The sequence below is a fragment of the Pseudophryne corroboree genome, chromosome 10, assembly GCF_028390025.1.
Source record: "Pseudophryne corroboree isolate aPseCor3 chromosome 10, aPseCor3.hap2, whole genome shotgun sequence".
NCBI classification, from domain to species: Eukaryota; Metazoa; Chordata; class Amphibia; order Anura; family Myobatrachidae; genus Pseudophryne; species Pseudophryne corroboree.
In genome coordinates, this window is record NC_086453.1 from 131,583,520 (window position 1) to 131,602,086 (window position 18,567).

At 46.6% G+C, this 18,567-nt stretch overlaps 1 protein-coding gene across 3 annotated transcripts in view; it reads left to right on the forward strand.

Moving 5' to 3' along the window:
• Positions 1 to 18,567, forward strand: part of HSD17B14 (hydroxysteroid 17-beta dehydrogenase 14) — a 119,524-nt gene that overhangs the window by 50,663 nt on the left and 50,294 nt on the right. For 2 of the 3 annotated variants that reach the window (XM_063942797.1, XM_063942798.1), the window contains exon 4: positions 13,557 to 13,623. The exons of the other annotated variant lie outside the window; for it this stretch is intronic. In XM_063942797.1, coding sequence (XP_063798867.1) covers positions 13,557 to 13,623 — 67 coding nt within the window. The remainder of the gene's footprint in view (positions 1 to 13,556; positions 13,624 to 18,567) is intronic. 3 annotated transcript variants of the gene reach the window in all.

The following is an 18,567-nucleotide window of genomic DNA, read 5'->3' on the forward strand; positions in this document are numbered from 1 at the left end:
GGGCACTGTAAGGGTGCAGGGGGGGCGCCCTGGGCAGCAATATTAACCTCAAGGGACACTGGCATATAGATTAGATACTGTGTAGGTGGTATATTAAAAAAAAAACGCCAGTATAAATAATTTGAGCGGGACCAAAGCCCGCCACTGAGGGGGCGGAGCTTGATCCTCCAGCACTAACCAGCGCCATTTTCTCCACAGCACACTGCAGAGAAGCTGGCTCCCCGGACTCTCCCCTGCTGTACACGGTTACAGAGGGCAAAAAATAGGGGGGGGCACATTTAATTGGCGCAGTGAGTGTAATTGTATATATTTATATAAAAGCGCTGTACTAACTAGGATTTTATTCCAGTGTCCGGTGGCACTGGGTGTGTGCTGGCATACTTTCTCTTAGTCCCCCAATAAGGCCCTTTGGAGAGACAATCTCCATATTGATATATCCCTGAGTGTGTGGGGGTGTCGGTACGTGTGTGTCGGCATGTCTGAAGCGGAAGGCTCATCTAAGGAGGAGGTGGAGCAGATGATTGTGATGTCTCCGTCGGCAACGCCGACACCTGATTGGTTGGATATGTGGAATGTTTTAAATGCAAATGTGTCTGTATTACATAAGAGATTGGACAAAGCAGAGTCCAGGGATAAAACAGGGTGTCACACCTCAACAAGAAGCTTCGGAGGTATTGTGCCAGGTCAAGGGACCCTCAGGCAGTAGCGGTAGACGCCCTGGTGACACCATGGGTGTTTCAGTCGGTCTATGTATTCCCTCCTCTTCCTCTCATCTCCAAAATATTGAGAATCATAAGAAGAAAAAGAGTGCAGACAATACTCGTTGTTCCAGATTGGCCTCGAAGGGCCTGGTATTCAGATCTTCAGGAGATGCTCACAGAAGATCCATGGCCTCTTCCTCTCAGGGAGGACCTGTTGCAGCAGGGGCCCTGCGTGTTCCAAGACTTACCGCGGTTACGTTTGACGGCATGGCGGTTGAACACCGAATCCTAGCTGGAAAAAGTATTCCAGAGGAAGTCATCCCTACTCTAATAAGGGCTAGGAAGGAGGTGACGGCGAAACATTATCACCGTATCTGGAGGAAGTATGTTTCTTGGTGTGAAGCCAAGAATGCTCCTACGGAAGATTCCCACCTGGGCCGTTTTCTCCACTTTCTACAGACAGGAGTGGATATGGGCCTGAAGTTAGGCTCCATTAAGGTACAGATTTCGGCCCTATCTATATTCTTTCAGAAGGAATTGGCTTCTCTCCCAGAAGTCCAGACTTTTGTAAAGGGAGTGCTGCACATCCAGCCTCCTTTTGTGCCCCCAGTGGCACCATGGGACCTTAACGTGGTGTTACAGTTCCTTAAGTCACACTGGTTTGAACCTCTTCAAACAGTTGAGTTGAAATTTCTCACTTGGAAAGTGGTCATGTTGTTGGCATTGGCATCTGCGAGGCGGGTGTCCGAATTGGCGGCTTTGTCTCACAAAAGCCCCTATCTGATTTTCCATGTGGATAGAGCAGAGTTGAGGATTCGTCCTCAATTTCTGCCTAAGGTGGTTTCATCGTTTCATATGAACCAACCTATTGTGGTGCCTGTGGCTACGGGGGACTTGGAGGATTCCAAGGCTCTTGATGTAGTCAGGGCTTTAAAAGTTTATGTAGCCAGGTCGGCTCGAGTTAGGAAAACCGAGGCACTGTTTGTCCTGTATGCAGCCAACACGGTTGGCGCCCCTGCTTCTAAGCAGACTAATGCCCGCTGGATCAGTAACACGATTCAGCAGGCTCATTCTACGGCTGGATTGCCGGTACAAAATTCGGTAAAGGCCCATTCCACTAGGAAGGTGGGCTCTTCTTGGGCGGCTGCCCGAGGTGTCTCGGCATTGCGACTTTGCCGAGCGGCTACTTGGTCGGGTTCAAACACTTTTGATAAATTCTACAAGTTTGATACCTTGGCTGAGGAGGACCTCATGTTTGCTCAATCGGTGCTGCAGAGTCATCCGCACTCTCCTGCCCGGTCTGGAGCTTTGGTATAATCCCCATGGTCCTTACGGAGTCCCCAGCATCCTCTAGGACGTAAGAGAAAATAAGATTTTAAACCTACCGGTAAATCTTTTTCTCCTCGTCCGTAGAGGATGCTGGGCGCCCGTCCCAGTGCGGACAAAATTCTGCAAAACTTGTATATAGTTATTGCCTACATAAGGGTTATGTTACAGTTTTGATCAGTCTCTGGCTGATGCTGTTTTGTTTCATACTGTTAACTGGTTCGTATATTCCAGGTTATACGGTGTGGATGGTGTGGGCTGGTATGAATCTTGCCCTTAGATTAACAAAAATCCTTTCCTCGTACTGTCCGTCTCCTCTGGGCACAGTTTCTCTAACTGAGGTCTGGAGGAGGGGCATAGAGGGAGGAGCCAGTGCACACCCATTCTAAAGTCTTTAGAGTGCCCATGTCTCCTGCGGAGCCCGTCTATACCCCATGGTCCTTACGGAGTCCCCAGCATCATCTACGGACTAGGAGAAAAAGATTTACCGGTAGGTTTAAAATCTTATTTTTTGCTAATAACTGTCATCTAGGGATATTACCTGTGAATATCGGTTATATATTGTAACCAACTCCTTTCCTAATTTAATTAAGGGGATATAAGTATATTAGAGGATGTATGACACTTTTGCCTTTTTTATGATGTGTATCCCTCACCTAATGTCCTCGTAAAGGTTGGTACCTCTCGGAAAAGAATTGTTTATACAGGTTGAGTCTCCCTTATCCAAAATGCTTGGGACCAGACGTATTTTGGATATGGGATTTTTCCGTATTTTGGAATAATTGCATACCATAATGAGATATCATGGTGATGGGACCTAAATCTAAGCACAGAATGCATTTATGTTACATATACACCTTATACACACAGACTGAAGGTCATTTTAGCCAATATTTTTTATAACTTTGTGCATTAAACAAAGTGTGTATACATTCACACAATTCATTTATGTTTCATATACATCTTATGCACACAGCCTGAAGGTCATTTAATACAATATTTTTAATAACTTTGTGTATTAAACAAAGTTTGCGTACATTGAGCCATCAGAAAACAAAGGTTTCACTATCTCAATCTCACTCAAAAAAGTCTGTATTTCGGAATATTCCGTATTTCGGAATATTTGGATATGGGATACTCAACCTGTATTGTGGATAATTTTCTCTGATGAAATAATCACTCGAATGAGATCACTACAAAACAACATCTTCAATGTGCCCAAGCAGTGGTATGAGGCATTAACTCACTCTCAAAGCACTAACCACTGGCTTACATACTATTATGAAAAATATTTTCACCCTTTTGGATAAAGGTATCAATAAATGATGATTTTGTTCATACTGTAACACAAGAATTAATAAATTAATGGTCACGCTGATATTGTTACAAAAGAATCTTTGTTTCAATTTTTTCAATTTAATCTTTTTTTAGATCTTAAGCCGAAACTGCTATACTATAGAGTAACAATTTGTTTTGCACTTTAATATGATCAATTAAAAGTAATATTTTAATCATGCATAGAGATTAATCTAAAAGAGTGCCCCCACACAGAGGTAAACATATTGTCCCCCTGCCCTCTAGCAGGGACAATCTCCTAGGAATACAAGACCACAGAGATTAATGGTAATGTGCAGCCATTTTAACTGTTAGGTAGCTGCTCATGTGGCCTTGTGAATTGTACTAGTTTCCTGATGAATGTTCCAAATGATCCCCTGTGATTTATGCAAAACTTGATTGTCATCTAACAAGAATCAATATGAAATGGTGAGAAGAGGCAGTTTGAAGTTAGAATTGGGAGCTACAGATGTGTTCTCATACAACTTGCCTCAATACGTCACGTAGCGGGAGATCTCTGAGTGAGCTGACAGGTCCCGTGCAACTTCATTAGGGTGTGGCATATTTTTTTGCCAAAAATGCATCTTATTCTAATCACTATGCACATAAGACGCACAAGCAGACTCTGCTGATTAAAATGATATGTGACATGACTATTTCTGCAGCGGGGTACACGGGGTTCCACAGGGAATAACATTGGGGTGTAGAGTAGGCTCTTGATCCGAGGTACCAACAGGCTAAAAGCTTTGACTGTTCCCAGAATACATAGTGCCGCCTCCTCTATAACCCTGCCTCTGTGCACAGGAGCTCAGTTTTGTAGTTGGTGCCATGCATTGCAGGCATACAACAGGAAGGGCTGCTCAAGTAGCCCTCAGAAGAGCTTTTTTTAAGTGAAATTTGAATACTTAAGGGGCTGCAGAAGAGGCACGGTGAATGTTAGATGTCACTCAGACATCTCCTGCTGCAGCTCCATCACCTTCCCCAGCGGCGCTGTATACTCCCGCGTCCTGGTTGCCGGGTACTTACAGCGGAGGCACCGGTTTTCTTCAGTCAGGCACGCACACCACCGCAGCTCTCCTGGATCGCGTGGCCGCACTTAGGGAGGAGGTAAGAGGGTCCCCCAGGCGAGACCCACTGGAAACCGCGATCCGGCACGGCCGGTGGGATGCGGGCCACGCGCGCTGGCCTGGACACTGTGGCAGTAGGAGGGACCCCACTAGACCACCAGGGCAGGGGCACAGGTCGGTTTTACTAAAAAACATTTTTATATGGCCCACAGTACCCGGTGGTGAAGTCCAGCAAGGGGATAAGGCTCTGACCTTTAGCCCCTCCCCCAGCCCCAGGGCGCCATTTAGAGTAAATGTTCCCACCCTGGAGCTGCATTGCTCTCTCTCCCTCACTCCCTGTCAGCGTTTGGGCGCCATTTTCACATGCTGTGCTGATTCTGGAACTGTTTGGGCAAAATCTCCTCTGTAAAGCCGCCTGCATGTCAGCGCTGTGCATTTTACAGGACACTTAAGTATTCTACATGTCTGTTGACAGTGTTAGTTAAGAAACAGTGCATTTAGTCAGGGTTATGTAGTACAAGTACCCTGTGATATGCATCCAGTCTTTACTGTGCATTGTAATATCTATTTATCTGTATAGTTTTACTTAGTGTTACTTAGTATTTCTAGTCCAGTGCAGTTTTATTGCATGTCATAATTTCTGCATTGTACATGTGACTCTGTGTGTGTGCATATATAGCTGCTGCGTGACTTCCATTCTGTGTATCTCACTCAGATTGCTATCCCTATATTCTGTACCCTGTGGGGGCTAAGTGCGTCAGGGTTATTGTTTAATATAGGTGTTTCATAGGATATACTTATTGAGTATTTTTCTCTGTGATTTTCAGTCACCATATACCTCTTGAATTCTCTGTTTGTGCTAATACGCTGCACAGGGGTTTCTTGTTAAGGAATTAGACTGCTGATATTGTACTGGGTTGCCCGTGAATTGAGGTTACAGGTATGTCAGCTACAAGAGTCGACGGTGCTGCAGCTGATCCCACAGTGCGTGGTGGTGACGCTGCGGACACATTAGAGGAAAACATAGCAGCAGAGGGTTCAGGTTCTGGGGGTTCCCTACCCCCCAGTGGGACCGTAGCAATGGGGGTTCATAATGACCCACCTTGGGCTACTTTTTCCGCGTTAAGTACGGTGATAACTAGACTTACGCCCCCTATGGGACCTCACGTGCCGGTACAACCGCATATTGTCCCTGTGGTTAATCTGCCATGGGCAGATCACCTGTCCACTCAGTTACAGCAATTGAACCAATCACTGACTAAACAGAAATCTAACCCTCACCCGCCTAAGACCAAGGGGTCCTCAAAGCGGGCAATTACTTCCTCACAATCCACCCACACCTCAGACACCTCGTCTGATAAGGATGGCGTGTATACTGACCCCACAGACACTGATCCAGATAATTCTGATGGGGAATCTGTCTCACAGGTGGATGTTCCTGACTTATTGGAGGCTATCAGACTAATTCTTCAAATTACTGACGACCCAGAGCCTGATGCTACCTCTAAGAAACCGGACAGATTTACACGTCAGAAGGTTGTTAAACAAGTTTTACCTCACTCTGACCATTTAGTTGACATACATCAGGAATCCTGGGAAAATCCGGGAAAGAAATTCACACATCACAAGAAAATGCTGGCTCGCTATCCCCTCGCTGCGGAGCTAAGAAAAAATTGGGAAACACCCCGCTGGTGGATTCGCAAGTGGCGCGGCTGGTGGTATCCTCAGCTCTGCCTGTAACTACCGTCACTTCTCTGAAAGAACCGACGGATAAGCGTGTGGAGGGGTTGCTTAAAGGCGATTTACACCCTAGCAGGAGCTGTGCATCGGCCCACTGTTGCAGCAACATGGGCTGCTGAAGCTATTGAAGCGTGGGCTCAGGAGGTGGAAGCAGAGCTGCCTTCCAACTTTTCTGATAATGCTAGACAATGTCTCTCGTATATTGTCACAGCCTCTCATTACATTAAGGAGGCGGCTTCTGATGCCGGTATTCTTGCAGCCAAGGCTACTACTACGTCCATTTTGGCTCGCCGAATTCTATGGTTACGGTCCTGGTCTGTGGATCTGGACTCTAAGAAAAACCTGGAGGTGCTCCCTTTTAAGGGAGACATTCTTTTTGGAGAGGACCTCAACAAGATGGTGGCTGACTTAGCTTCTGCTAAAACAGCGTGTCTACCTGGTACTGCTCCTTCGGTGCCGAAGGTTTAGAGTACTTCCTTTCGCTCCTTTCGTCCTTCAGGTAAAGCAAAAGGTCAGGTGTACCCGAAACAGGCTCGCACTTCCAAAACCACTAAGCCCAAACCTAAACGTGCCTGGGCTGCCCGTCAGCCTGCTTCCAAAACTGACAAGCCTGCTGCATGACGGGGCGGGCCTCCCTCTGGGGGATCCCAGGGTGGGAGGCCGACTTCTAGGGTTTACCCAGGAATGGTTGAAGACCACTTCCGACGCATGGGTACGGGAAGTCGTCACTCACGGTTACACCATATCCTTCAAGAATCGTCCCCCCTCATCGATTTCACTTTGGATCAGGTGAAGGCAAAAACTGCTCTTCATTCGGTGGTACAGTCCCTCCTGGACACAGGAGTGGTGGTACAGGTGCCTCTGGCTCTGAGAGGCAAGGGGTACTATTCACCACTGTTCCTAGTCCCGAATCCGAATGGGTCCTCTCGGCCCATTCTCAACCTCAAGTCCTTGAACAAATTTGTGAGAGTCTCCAAGTTTCGTATGGAAATTCTTCGCTCTATTGTTCTGGCCTTGGAGCCCGGGGATTATATGGTCTCCCTGGACATACAGGATGCTTACCTGCATATTCCTATTGCAATGTCACATCAGCAATACCTGAGGTTTGCTGTGGGCAACCTCCATTATTAATTTCGGGCTTTACCGTTTGGTTTGATCACGGCTCCGCGAGTCTTCACAAAGGTCATGGCGGTAATGACGGCTGTACTCCGCTGTCAAGGGGTCAGGATTCTCCCGTATCTGGACGACTTGTTGATCCTGGCAAATTCCACAGAAATTCTCCTACGTCATCTGGATTTGACGCTCCAGTTTCTGAAAGCCCACAGGTTGCTCATCAACTGGAAGAAATCTTCCCTGGTCCCTGCTCAGAGCATGGTGCACCTGAGGGCGTTGTTGGACACTCACAACCAGCGGTTGTTCTTGTCTCAGGAGAATGTCCTGAAACTTCAGGACAGGATTCGATGCTTCCTATCTCTTCTGCAAGTGTCGATACACTCGGCAATGCAAGTGCTAGGTCTGATGGTGTCGTCTTTCGACATGGTGGAGTACGCTCAATTCCATTCCCGCCCTCTGCAGAAACTGATTCTTGCCAAATGGGACGGCCTGCCTCACCGGATCAGGTCTCGCATGATCTCCTTATCTCCGGAGGTCCGTCTGTCACTAGGTTGGTGGCTGCAGGTCCAATGTTTGAGCAGGGGGTCGTCCCTTCTGGATCTCCAACTGGGCCCTTCTGAAGACGGATGCCAATCTGAAAGGTTGGGGCGTGGTGTTGGAGCAACACCCCCTATAGGGTCGGTGGACCAGGGAGGAGTCTCTCCTCCCGATAAACATTCTAGAACTGCGGGCAGTGTTCAATGCACTGAACTTGGCCCAGCATTTAGTACAGAACAGACCTGTTCAAGAACAGTCGGACAACGCCACCACGTGGAGTACATAATCGTAAATCATCAAGGTGGCACTCGAAGCCGCATGGCATTGAGGGAAGTATCAAAGATTTTTCAGTGGGCGGAACGCCATCTGCCAGCCATATCGTCAGTATTCATTCCGGGGATCTTAAACTGGGAAGCTGACTTCCTCAGTCGCCGGGACGTACTCGCCGTAGAGTGGAGCCTCCATCCAGAAGTAGTTCAACTCCTAGTGGACAAGTGGGTCCTACCAGATGTAGACCTGATGGCGTCTCAACACAATCACAAGGTTCCGGTCTTCGGAGCAAGGACAAGGGATCCTCAAGCAGCGTTCGTGGACGCACTGGCAATTCCATGGAACTTTCGGCTGCCATAAGTGTTCCCTCCGGTGTCACTCCTGCCCAGAGTAATAAGGAAGTTTAAGCAAGAAGGTGGAATCCTACTTCTGATAGCTTCAGCGTGGCCCAGACGGCATTGGTTTTCCGGTCTTCAGGGTCTCTTGATAGTGCCTCCCCTTCTACTTCCGCAGCGCCCAGATCTCCTCGTTCAGGGCCCCTGTGTATATCGGGATTTGACCCGGTTGGCTTTGAGGCGTGGCTCTTGAAGCTTCGGTTCTGAGGGCCAAAGGATTTTCTGAGGCGGTCATTCAAACCATGTTGAAGGCCCGTAAACTGGCTTCTGCTCGGATTTATCATAGGGACTGGACCGGGCGGTTCTTAGAACACGTCAAGGGTACCTACCTAAGGTGGTGTCTTCTTTCTACCATAATCAGGAGATTGTGGTTCCGGCCTTTGTCACTCCTGAATTGTCTTCCAAAGAGCGTCTTTGGATGTGGTACGGGCTCTCCGTATCTATGTGAAGAGGACAGCTCCCATCAGGAAGTCTGATTCTCTCTTTGTGCTGTTTGGTTTTCACAAACGTGGCTGGCCTGCTCACAAGCAGACCCTGGCCAGATGAATTAGAATGGTGATTGCATATGCTTATGTACAGGCTGGTCGTCCAGCTCCTGCGACTATCAAGGCCCATTCTACTCGGTCTGTTGAACCTTCTTGGGTGGCCCGCCGTGGTGCAACCCTTGAACAATTGTGCAAGGCAGCTACGTGGTCCTCAGTGAACACGTTCATAAGGTTCTATGCCTTCGATACTTCCGCCTCCCAGGATGCTTCCTTTGGACGCCGGGTTCTTGTGCCCGCTACAGTGCGTCCCCTCCCATGAGGAACTGCTTTAGGAAATCCCTGATGTTATTCCCTGTGGAACCCAGTGTACCCCGCTAAAGAAAACGAGATTTATGGTAAGAACTTGCCGTTGTTAAATCTCTTTCTGCGAGGTTCACTGGGTTCCACAGGGCGCCCATCCTGACACACTTAGCTTCTTTGGGTTTGTATGGCATTAGCCGCTGACACCTTCTCCTGTCGTGAGAATGTGGTGTATGTGGCTACTAACGGTTGTCGTCTCTCACCTGCTACTGCATTGGGCTGATTAACAAAACTGAGCTCCTGTGCACGGAGGCGGGGTTATAGAGGAGGCGGCGCTATGCATTCTGGGAACAGTCAAAGCTTGTAGCCTGTTGGTGCCTTGGATCAAGATCCTACTCTACACCCCGATGATATTCCCTGTGGAACCCAGTGTACCTCGCAGAAAGAGATTTAACAACGGTAAGTTCTTACCATAAATCTCGTTATTCTGTGTGCGTCTGCTGCTGTAACTGCATACGAAATGGTACGTTACAGTAACGTACCATTTTATATGCAGAACCAGCCGCGATCGCACACAGAATATAGGGAAGCTGCATATAATTTTAATCAGCATAAGCTACTTGTGCGTCCTAGTCTCATAGTTTGGCGAATAAGATGCATTTTCATGGAAAAATTTGCACGGAAAAACCCTCAGCGCTACCGCGTCACCCCATGACTAGAATGTCTGTTTAATGTACAGGGAGACTAGATGTAAGTGGACACATCGGTACAGTATGGGGCAGATTCATTTAAGTTTGTGTATTACTTGAATCTGTCCCATGTAACCTTACTGTGGACATACAGGCTGCCTATCTACATAAAGCTCATTGGTTAGACACAGCACAAAATGCAGACAGTATTTGTACACATTCAGTCCAGTTTGTAAAACCAAATTTTAAAAAATATTGGACATTACTTTTTTGGTTTAGTAGACATTTACTTACTTACTGTTGTACAGTGAGTTCAGAATGTCCCTCCGCAGTGAGATTTGCTTTGCAGCTGTGGGAGACCAAAGAAGAACAACACATAGGGGTCAATCCTATTCCCCATGCAGTTATTGTGGGTGGCGATAATTTTGACGCTATGCCACACTTAACGGTACCGCGGATTCTACTTTGCAGCCATATAGGGCTGCAAGCAAAAATCTGTGACTTGGGCAATAAAAGGGGCTGTGAGGGTGCGAGATCAGGTGCCGTTGCCGGTACAGGTATTTGCACTTCGGGGAAACAGCAATTCCAGGGCTGAAACTAGGATTTTTGTCACCCGGGTCAAGGCAGGAATTTGGTGCCCCGCTTCTGTCACATGGCCTCCCAGCAGCATGTTCTATTACGTGCCCCCTGTGTGTCCACATACTTTGCACTAAATCATTACACTACATGCCCCATACGCTGCACTGCATCACTACACACTGTACTACACCACAAAACATGCCCCTATAAACTGCACTACACTAAATACCCTATATGCTACACTTCACCCTCCCCACTCCCCTCCCCCTCCCCAACTGCAGCTGTGAGGAAAGCAATTAGGACCCAGTGGAGTTCAGCAGCTTGGGCCCCAAAATATAGTGTATTAGATGGGGAGGCACAGGGGTTTCAGAGCAGTCACCAGATCACACAGGTGGCTGCCTCAAAATGGTGCCTCAATTCTCACACTACAAGGCAGTCCAGTAACACAGACACTAACAGTGAAAACTGGGGGCCGTCACTGGGGCAGGAGACTCACGACCAAAGCACAGAATGGCAGTAGGAGGCAGAGAGGACTGCGGGCTGCCTCATGGAAACCGGAGCGATGGATCCATGTCCAACCCTGATCAGGCAGCAGAGCAGGCCATGCACACAGCAAGATATAGAGCCGCAGGAGAATCCGGACAGAAGCCCCGGCATCAGGAGGGCTTCATATAGCAGCAGTTGAGAGGAAAGTCCATGGAGGGCAGCAGGAGGGAACTCTTCCTTCTCATTCATTCTCTTCACTGCGCTTCCCGCTGTCCCTCCACAGCCGCCTCCTATACCCGTAAGTCCCGCTGCAGTCGGGGAGGCGGAGCACATGAAGGGCAGACTCTGACACGCTGCCTGCACCTGTGATCTATGTCTCCGGCATCAACTGCTGCAGCAGTAGGTCGGTGACAATCAGGGTGGATGCAAATTGCGCGCCCCCTCAACACCGGAGCCCGGGTCACATGCCTCCTTAGCCCCCCCCCCCCTAGTTACAGCCATGGCAATTCACACCCTTCTCTGGGAATGGGATTGACCACTTATTGTAGTTAAGTATGTAACAAATTCTGATCTATTCCATGTTTAAAACAATTTTATTGTCATATTAGCACACATTCTCTGTGGGAAGATTTGCTTAGCAATCACCGCATGGAGACTTTTTGAACTCCATGGGGGCGATTCAATTGTTTATCGCACCTGATCTCCAGTCTGAAGTGACAGGAGATCGGGTTGGGGGGGGGGGGGGGGGGGGGTTGCGACAATATTCAATTGTTATGTTTTTCATTGTGCTGCTCATGCCCTGCTGGGCCGTGTTTAGTTGCGTAAAATGGCTAAACCCAACTAAAGTGCTGGTCCCGATGAGCAAAGTGCCGTTTGGGTGCCAAAACAGGTCACTTTTTGCACATTTCAGCTTGCCATCATGGGGGGATGCGTGCCCTAACGGAGCAATAATTAAATTGCCTCTTTGGGCGCCATCTAGTGCCGGCATTGGGGAGAAACAACTGAATTGTCCCCCCCTTGTATTTAAATGGCAGCAGTTAAAAATGGGAAAAGAGCTAAAGCGTGTTATGATTCCCCCGGATTACTGGGTAAGCTCTTAGAACCACACTACAGAGGCCTTCACCTATAACAGCCGCCATTTATTCATAGAGAAAGATGTACTAACTGGTATTGGGATGCCGTTAGGACTTAACTCAGGATAGTAAAAGCTTACATTGATAAACAAGTGACCGCAGGCTACAGACTGGAGTAGATATGGAACTTTACTGTAATGATTGTAGACAGAACGGAAATTAACTTGCATATGAGTGCTGTAACAGCAGCACAATATACTAGCAGGATCCAGATAATACTTTGAAGGGTCGGGGGCATGGAGATAGGAGGGAGAGCCTGGGTCAGCTGCTCTTCCCCCTTGAGTATGCTTACGTATATATATGAGAAGAGGGTCATTCCTACATGGCTGGCGCCATCTTCCCAATGATATCTTCGGGAGGATGGCACTGCACATTGAAAGCAAAGAATCTTTGTTTTCTAGTGCAGGTCGAGGAGAAACGTAAGATGTAACAGCCGGGACCATAACCACTATGGCTGCCAGGAGTCCTGGTTGCTTACACCTGTCAGGACCATTGTCCCTTGTGTCCCGCGACCCTGTCACTTGGCAGCGGCTGGAACCCACTGAGGGGGAGATCCACAGCGGAGGCTCATAACAAACTGTAAAGTCTAACAACACTTTTAAATTATTTTCTAAGTTTTGCTTTTAGTATTCTCTATAACCAATCTAAAAACTATACAATTCTGATGTAAGTGAGATGCTTAGCCTATAACAGCCAGCAAAAACTTGCATTGATATGTATCCTTCCTTACCTGTAAATGGCAAAGATCACTTATATGGAGAGTTTCTAGTTAAAGAAACAACCACATGAAAAATAGAAGCAGCTTGGTGATTACCTTTAATCCATTGTTTGTTTCTTCAGATTGCCGAATGACAATTCTGCATGTTTTCCTTTTTTAACCAGCGTTATGTGACTACCATGGTAACCACAGTCACATGGCACATGATGTAGCAAGCAGAGAGGATTTGGTCAGTCCTCCTTTGCTATGATTAACCTAAGACATCCTCTCCTCCCCACCTCTTTCATCCTAGGATATACTAAGAGCTGCACATAAGTCCAGCCATATTTGTCTGCACACTAGAGAGGAATTGAAAAGTAAATAATGTTGTATAGTTGGATGGTTAAGAACAATCGCTCAAATGCAGCAAAAGGTACTTACTCTGCTATGTAATGGAAAACAAATCTTTCTGTATGGGATTGCTTTCTATGAAAATGAAATAGTAAACATGAGACAAAAGTAGAGCTCACTTTGAAATAGGTTTTATAATATAATTGCACAACATTTTTCTTAACAGTACCATTTATTAACATTTATAGTACAAGGCACTAGCATATTCCATTGCACTTTAATAAATACCATGAATTGCAAGTGAAATTAATGATATTATATTGTATTAGTCACAAGTGTTCTTTCAAAACAGAGGCTGATTGAAGTAGCTGTGAAAACATATGGACAAATCGACTGTCTGATCAACAATGCTGGGTGGCGTAAGTACTACAAGTACCACAATACAGATAGGGTTTTTTTTGCAGATGTGTGCAGGTCATATACGCCATCATATTATTAATGCTTATTTATATAGCACCACCAATCATACAGTACTGTACAAAGAACATTTGTGATTCATATAAGCTGCTGCCCCATGGTGCACACACGTACACACACACACATATACAAATCCACACAAACACAAGCAGAGCCGGCCTAACCAATATGATGCCCTAGGCAAGATTTTGGCTGGTGCCCCCTAGCACCACCGCTGGTTCCGCCTCTGACCTTGCACCTCTTTCCCAGTACCATCACCCCTCACCCATGGCAGTCCTTATTTTTGGTGTTTGTACCCCCTATATTTTAAATAGGAACAGTTCGCACATTTGGCGCACAGCCCAAAAATTGGTGTGTTTTTGCTGGCAAGAGGCATGGCCACACAATAGTAACCCCAATTCCAATTACACCGCACAATACTGCAATCTTATTCACATTTGATCATGTGATAGTGTCCATAATTCATATTACATCCCAGAGTAGTATCACTTTACCTTAAACGTTACTCCTCACAGTAGAGCCCCTTATTCACATTACATCACACTGAATTGCTCCTTATTCACATTACACCACACCATATTGCTCTTTATTCACATTAGATGACACAGTAGTGCCCTTTCTATACGCAACGCCACATAGTAGAGCACCTTATACACATAATGCCACACATTAGTAATGCATTTATACACATATTCCACACAGTAATGCACATTACACATATGAGACACATTATTAATGTCCTTATAAACATAATGCGCCTTACACATTATGACAACCTTTATTAATGCCCTTTTACACATAATGGGGGTATATGCAATTGCGGTCGAATTCCCGAAAATGTCAAAAAAGTGGACTTTTTCGCCCCCCCCAAAAAAAATCGACAATGCAATACTGTACTTTTAGTCAAAAAAACGGACTTTTCAAATTCGACATTTCACAAATTCGACATTTCTGCAATGGTACAAATGCGGCTTTTCGACAAAAGTATATTCAATTGAAGAATGTAAATTCGACAACCGTGCTTTTCGACAGTAAATTCGTCATTTTCAATCCGCCTCACTATGCTGGCGGAATGTAATAAAAATTTTTAAAAACATGTTTTTTTTTTGTGTTTTTTTTTTTATTGCTAATAGCATATCTATTTATATTAGAAGGGATTAGGTACTTGGTTTGTCTATTTAGGAGGCACAAGTATTATTTATATATTTTTTTAAATATTTTTTTTTTTTTATGGAATGGGTTCAAAACCTGGAAAAAAAAAATGCATAACCAGCCTAGGGCTCTTTGAGCCGGTCCTGGTTGTAAAAAAACGGGGGGGGGGGGGGGGGGGAATGACAGGGGATCCCCCGTATTTTTAGAACCAGCACCGGGCTCTGTGTCCGGTCCTGGCAGGGGTACCCTGGAGGAGTGGGGACCCCTTCAATTAAGGGGTGTCCCCCCCCCCCTCCAGCCACCCAAGGGCCAGGGTTGAAGCCCGAGGCTGTCCCCCCCATCCAAGGGCTGCGGATGCAGGACTGATAGCCAGAGTGTAAAATGAGATAATATTGTTTTTTGCAGCAGAACTACAAGTCACAGCAAGCCTCCCCCGCAAGCTGGTACTTGTAGAACCACAAGTACCAGCATGCGGGGGTAAAACGGTCCCTCTGGTACCTGTAGTTCTACTGCAAAATAAATACTCAAATAAAAACAGGAGGGCATATATCGGAATATAAGTAGTTCAGCGCTCACCCTTGTTTGTATTGGCTAGACCTAATCATATAAAAAACACACTTGTGTATAAGATTCTATTTCAAACAATAAATATACATGAACCAAATTAATTCATAATCTCCATATTTTATTGATAAAAATATATATAGTGTAGGTTATCGTAAAAGAAAAATTAATATCTATATACCGGTATATAACTTACAAACATATAACATATAAAACTAGACACACAAACCTGACAATTCCCTGTGGGTACACTCAAATGCGTTTTACCCCACTGGGTGGAGACGGGTTTCTCTCAACTGCTAGAACGGTTCTTTTGAGAGAAACCCGTCTCCACCCAGTGGGGTAAAACGCTTTTGAGTGTACCCACAGGGAATTGTCCTGTTTGTGTGTCTAGTTTTATATGTTATATGTTTGTAAGTTGTTTGTAACCCCTGCCAGGTCTCAGAAAAACGGGAGAAGAAGCCCGCCAAAAAGGGGGCGGGGCCTATTCTCCTCAGCACACAGCGCCATTTTCCCTCACAGAAATGCTGGTGGGAAGGCTCCCAGGCTCTCCCCTGCACTGCACTACAGAAACAGGGTTAAAACAGAGAGGGGGGGCACTTATTTGGCGATATGTATATATATATATTAAAATGCTATAAGGGAAAAACACTTATATAAAGGTTGTCCCTGTATAATATAGCGTTTTTGGTGTGTGCTGGCAAACTCTCCCTCTGTCTCCCCAAAGGGCTAGTGGGGTCCTGTCCTCTATCAGAGCATTCCCTGTGTGTGTGCTGTGTGTCGGTACTTGTGTGTCGACATGTATGAGGACGATGTTGGTGAGGAGGCGGAGCAATTGCCGGTAATGGTGATGTCACTCTCTAGGGAGTCGACACCGGAATGGATGGCTTATTTAAGGATTACGTGATAATGTCAACACGCTGCAAGGTCGGTTGACGACATGAGACGGCCGGCAAACCAATTAGTACCTGTCCAGGCGTCTGAAACACCGTCAGGGCCGTTAAAACGTCCTTTTTACCTCAGTCGGTCGACACAGACACAGACACGGACACTGACTCCAGTGTCGACGGTGAAGAAACAAACGTATTTTCCTTTAGGGCCACACGTTACTTGTTAAGGGCAATGAAGGAGATGTTACATATTTCTGATACTACAAGTACCACAAAAAAGGGTATTATGTGGAGTGTGAAAAAACTACATGTGGTTTTTCCTGAATCAGAAAAATTAAATGAAGTGTGGGATGATGCGTGGGTTTCCCCCGATAGAAAATTATTGGCGGTATACCCTTTCCCGCCAGAAGTTATGGCGCGTTGGGAAACACACCTTAGGGTGGATAAGGCGCTCACACGCTTATAAAAACAAGTGGCGTTACCGTCTCCAGATACGGACGCCCTCAAGGAGCCAACTGATAGGAGGTTGGAAAATATCCTAAAAGTATATACACACATACTGGTGTTATACTGCGACCAGCGATCGCCTCAGCCTGGATGGGCAGCGCTGGGGTGGCTTGGTCGGATTCCCTGACTGGAAATATTGATACCCTTGACAGGGACAGTATTTTATTGACTATAGAGCATTTAAAAGATGCATTTCTATATATGCGAAACTCTGGCATCAAGAGTAAGTGCGATGTCCATATCTGCCAGACGATGTTTATGGACACGACAGTGGTCAGGTGATGCAGATTCCAAACGGCACATGGAAGTATTGCCGTATAAAGGGGAGGAGTTATTTGGGGTCGGTCCATCGGACCTGGTGGCCACGGCAACAGCTAGAAAATCCACCTTTTTTACCCCAAGTCACATCTCAGCAGAAAAAGACATAGTCTTTTCAGCCTCAGTCCTTTCGTCCCCATAATATCTGCCCAGGGATAGAGGTAAGGGAAGAAGACTGCAGCAGGCAGCCCATTCCCAGGAACAGAAGCCTTCCACCGCTTCTGCCAAGTCCTCAGCATGACGCTGGGGCCGTAAAAACAGGTGCGGTGGGGGGTCGTCTCAAGAGTTTCAGCACGCAGTGGGCTCACTCGCAAGTGGACCCCTGGATCCTACAAGTAGTATCCCAGGGGTACAGATTGGAAATTCGAGAAGTCTCCCCCTCGCAGGTTCCTGAAGTTTGCTTTACCAACGTCTACCTCCGACAGGGAGGCAGTATTGGAAACAACTCACAAGCTGTATTCCCAGCAGGTGATAATCAAAGTACCCCTCCTACAACAAGTAAAGGGGTATTATTCCACACTATATTGTGGTACTGAAGCCAGACGGCTCGGTGAGACCTATTCTAAATGGAGTCACTCAGAGCAGTGATAGCGAACCAGGAAGAAGGGGACTATATGGTGTCCCTGGACATCAAGGATGCTTACCTCCATGTCCAAATTTGCCCTTCTCACAAAGGGTACCTCAGGTTCGTGGTACAAAACTGTCACTATCAGTTTCAGACGCTGCCGTTTGGATTGTCCACGGCACCCCGGGTCTTTACCAAGGTAATGGCCGAAATGATGATTCTTCTTCAAAGAAAAGGCGTCTTAATTATCCCTTACTTGGACGATCTCCTGATAAGGGCAAGGTCCAGAGAACAGTTGGAGGTCTGAGTAGCACTATCTCAAGTAGTTCTACGACAGCACGGGTGGATTCTAAATATTCCAAAATCGCAGCTGTCTCCGACGACACGTCTGCTGTCCCTAGGGATGATTCTGGACACAGTCCAGAAAAAGGTGTTTCTCCCGGAGGAGAAAGCCAGGGAGTTATCCGAGCTAGTCAGGAACCTCCAAAAACCAGGAAAAGTGTCAGTGCATCATTGCACAAGGGTCCTGGGAAAATTGGTGGCTTCTTACGAAGCGATTCCATTCGGCAGATTTCACGCAAGAACTTTTCAGTGGAATCTGCTGGACAAATGGTCCGGATCGCATCTTCAGATGCATCAGCGGATAACCCTGTCTCCAAGGACAAGGGTGTCTCTTCTGTGGTGGCTGCAGAGTGCTCATCTACTAAAGGGCCACAGTTATGCATTCAGGACTGGGTCCTGGTGACCATGGATTCCAGCTTGAAAGGCTGGGGAACAGTCACACAGGGAAAAAATTTCCAGGGAGTGTGATCAAGTCTGGGGACTTCTCTCCGCATAAATATACTGGAGCTAAGAGCAATTTACAATGCTCTAAGCTTAGCAAGACCTCT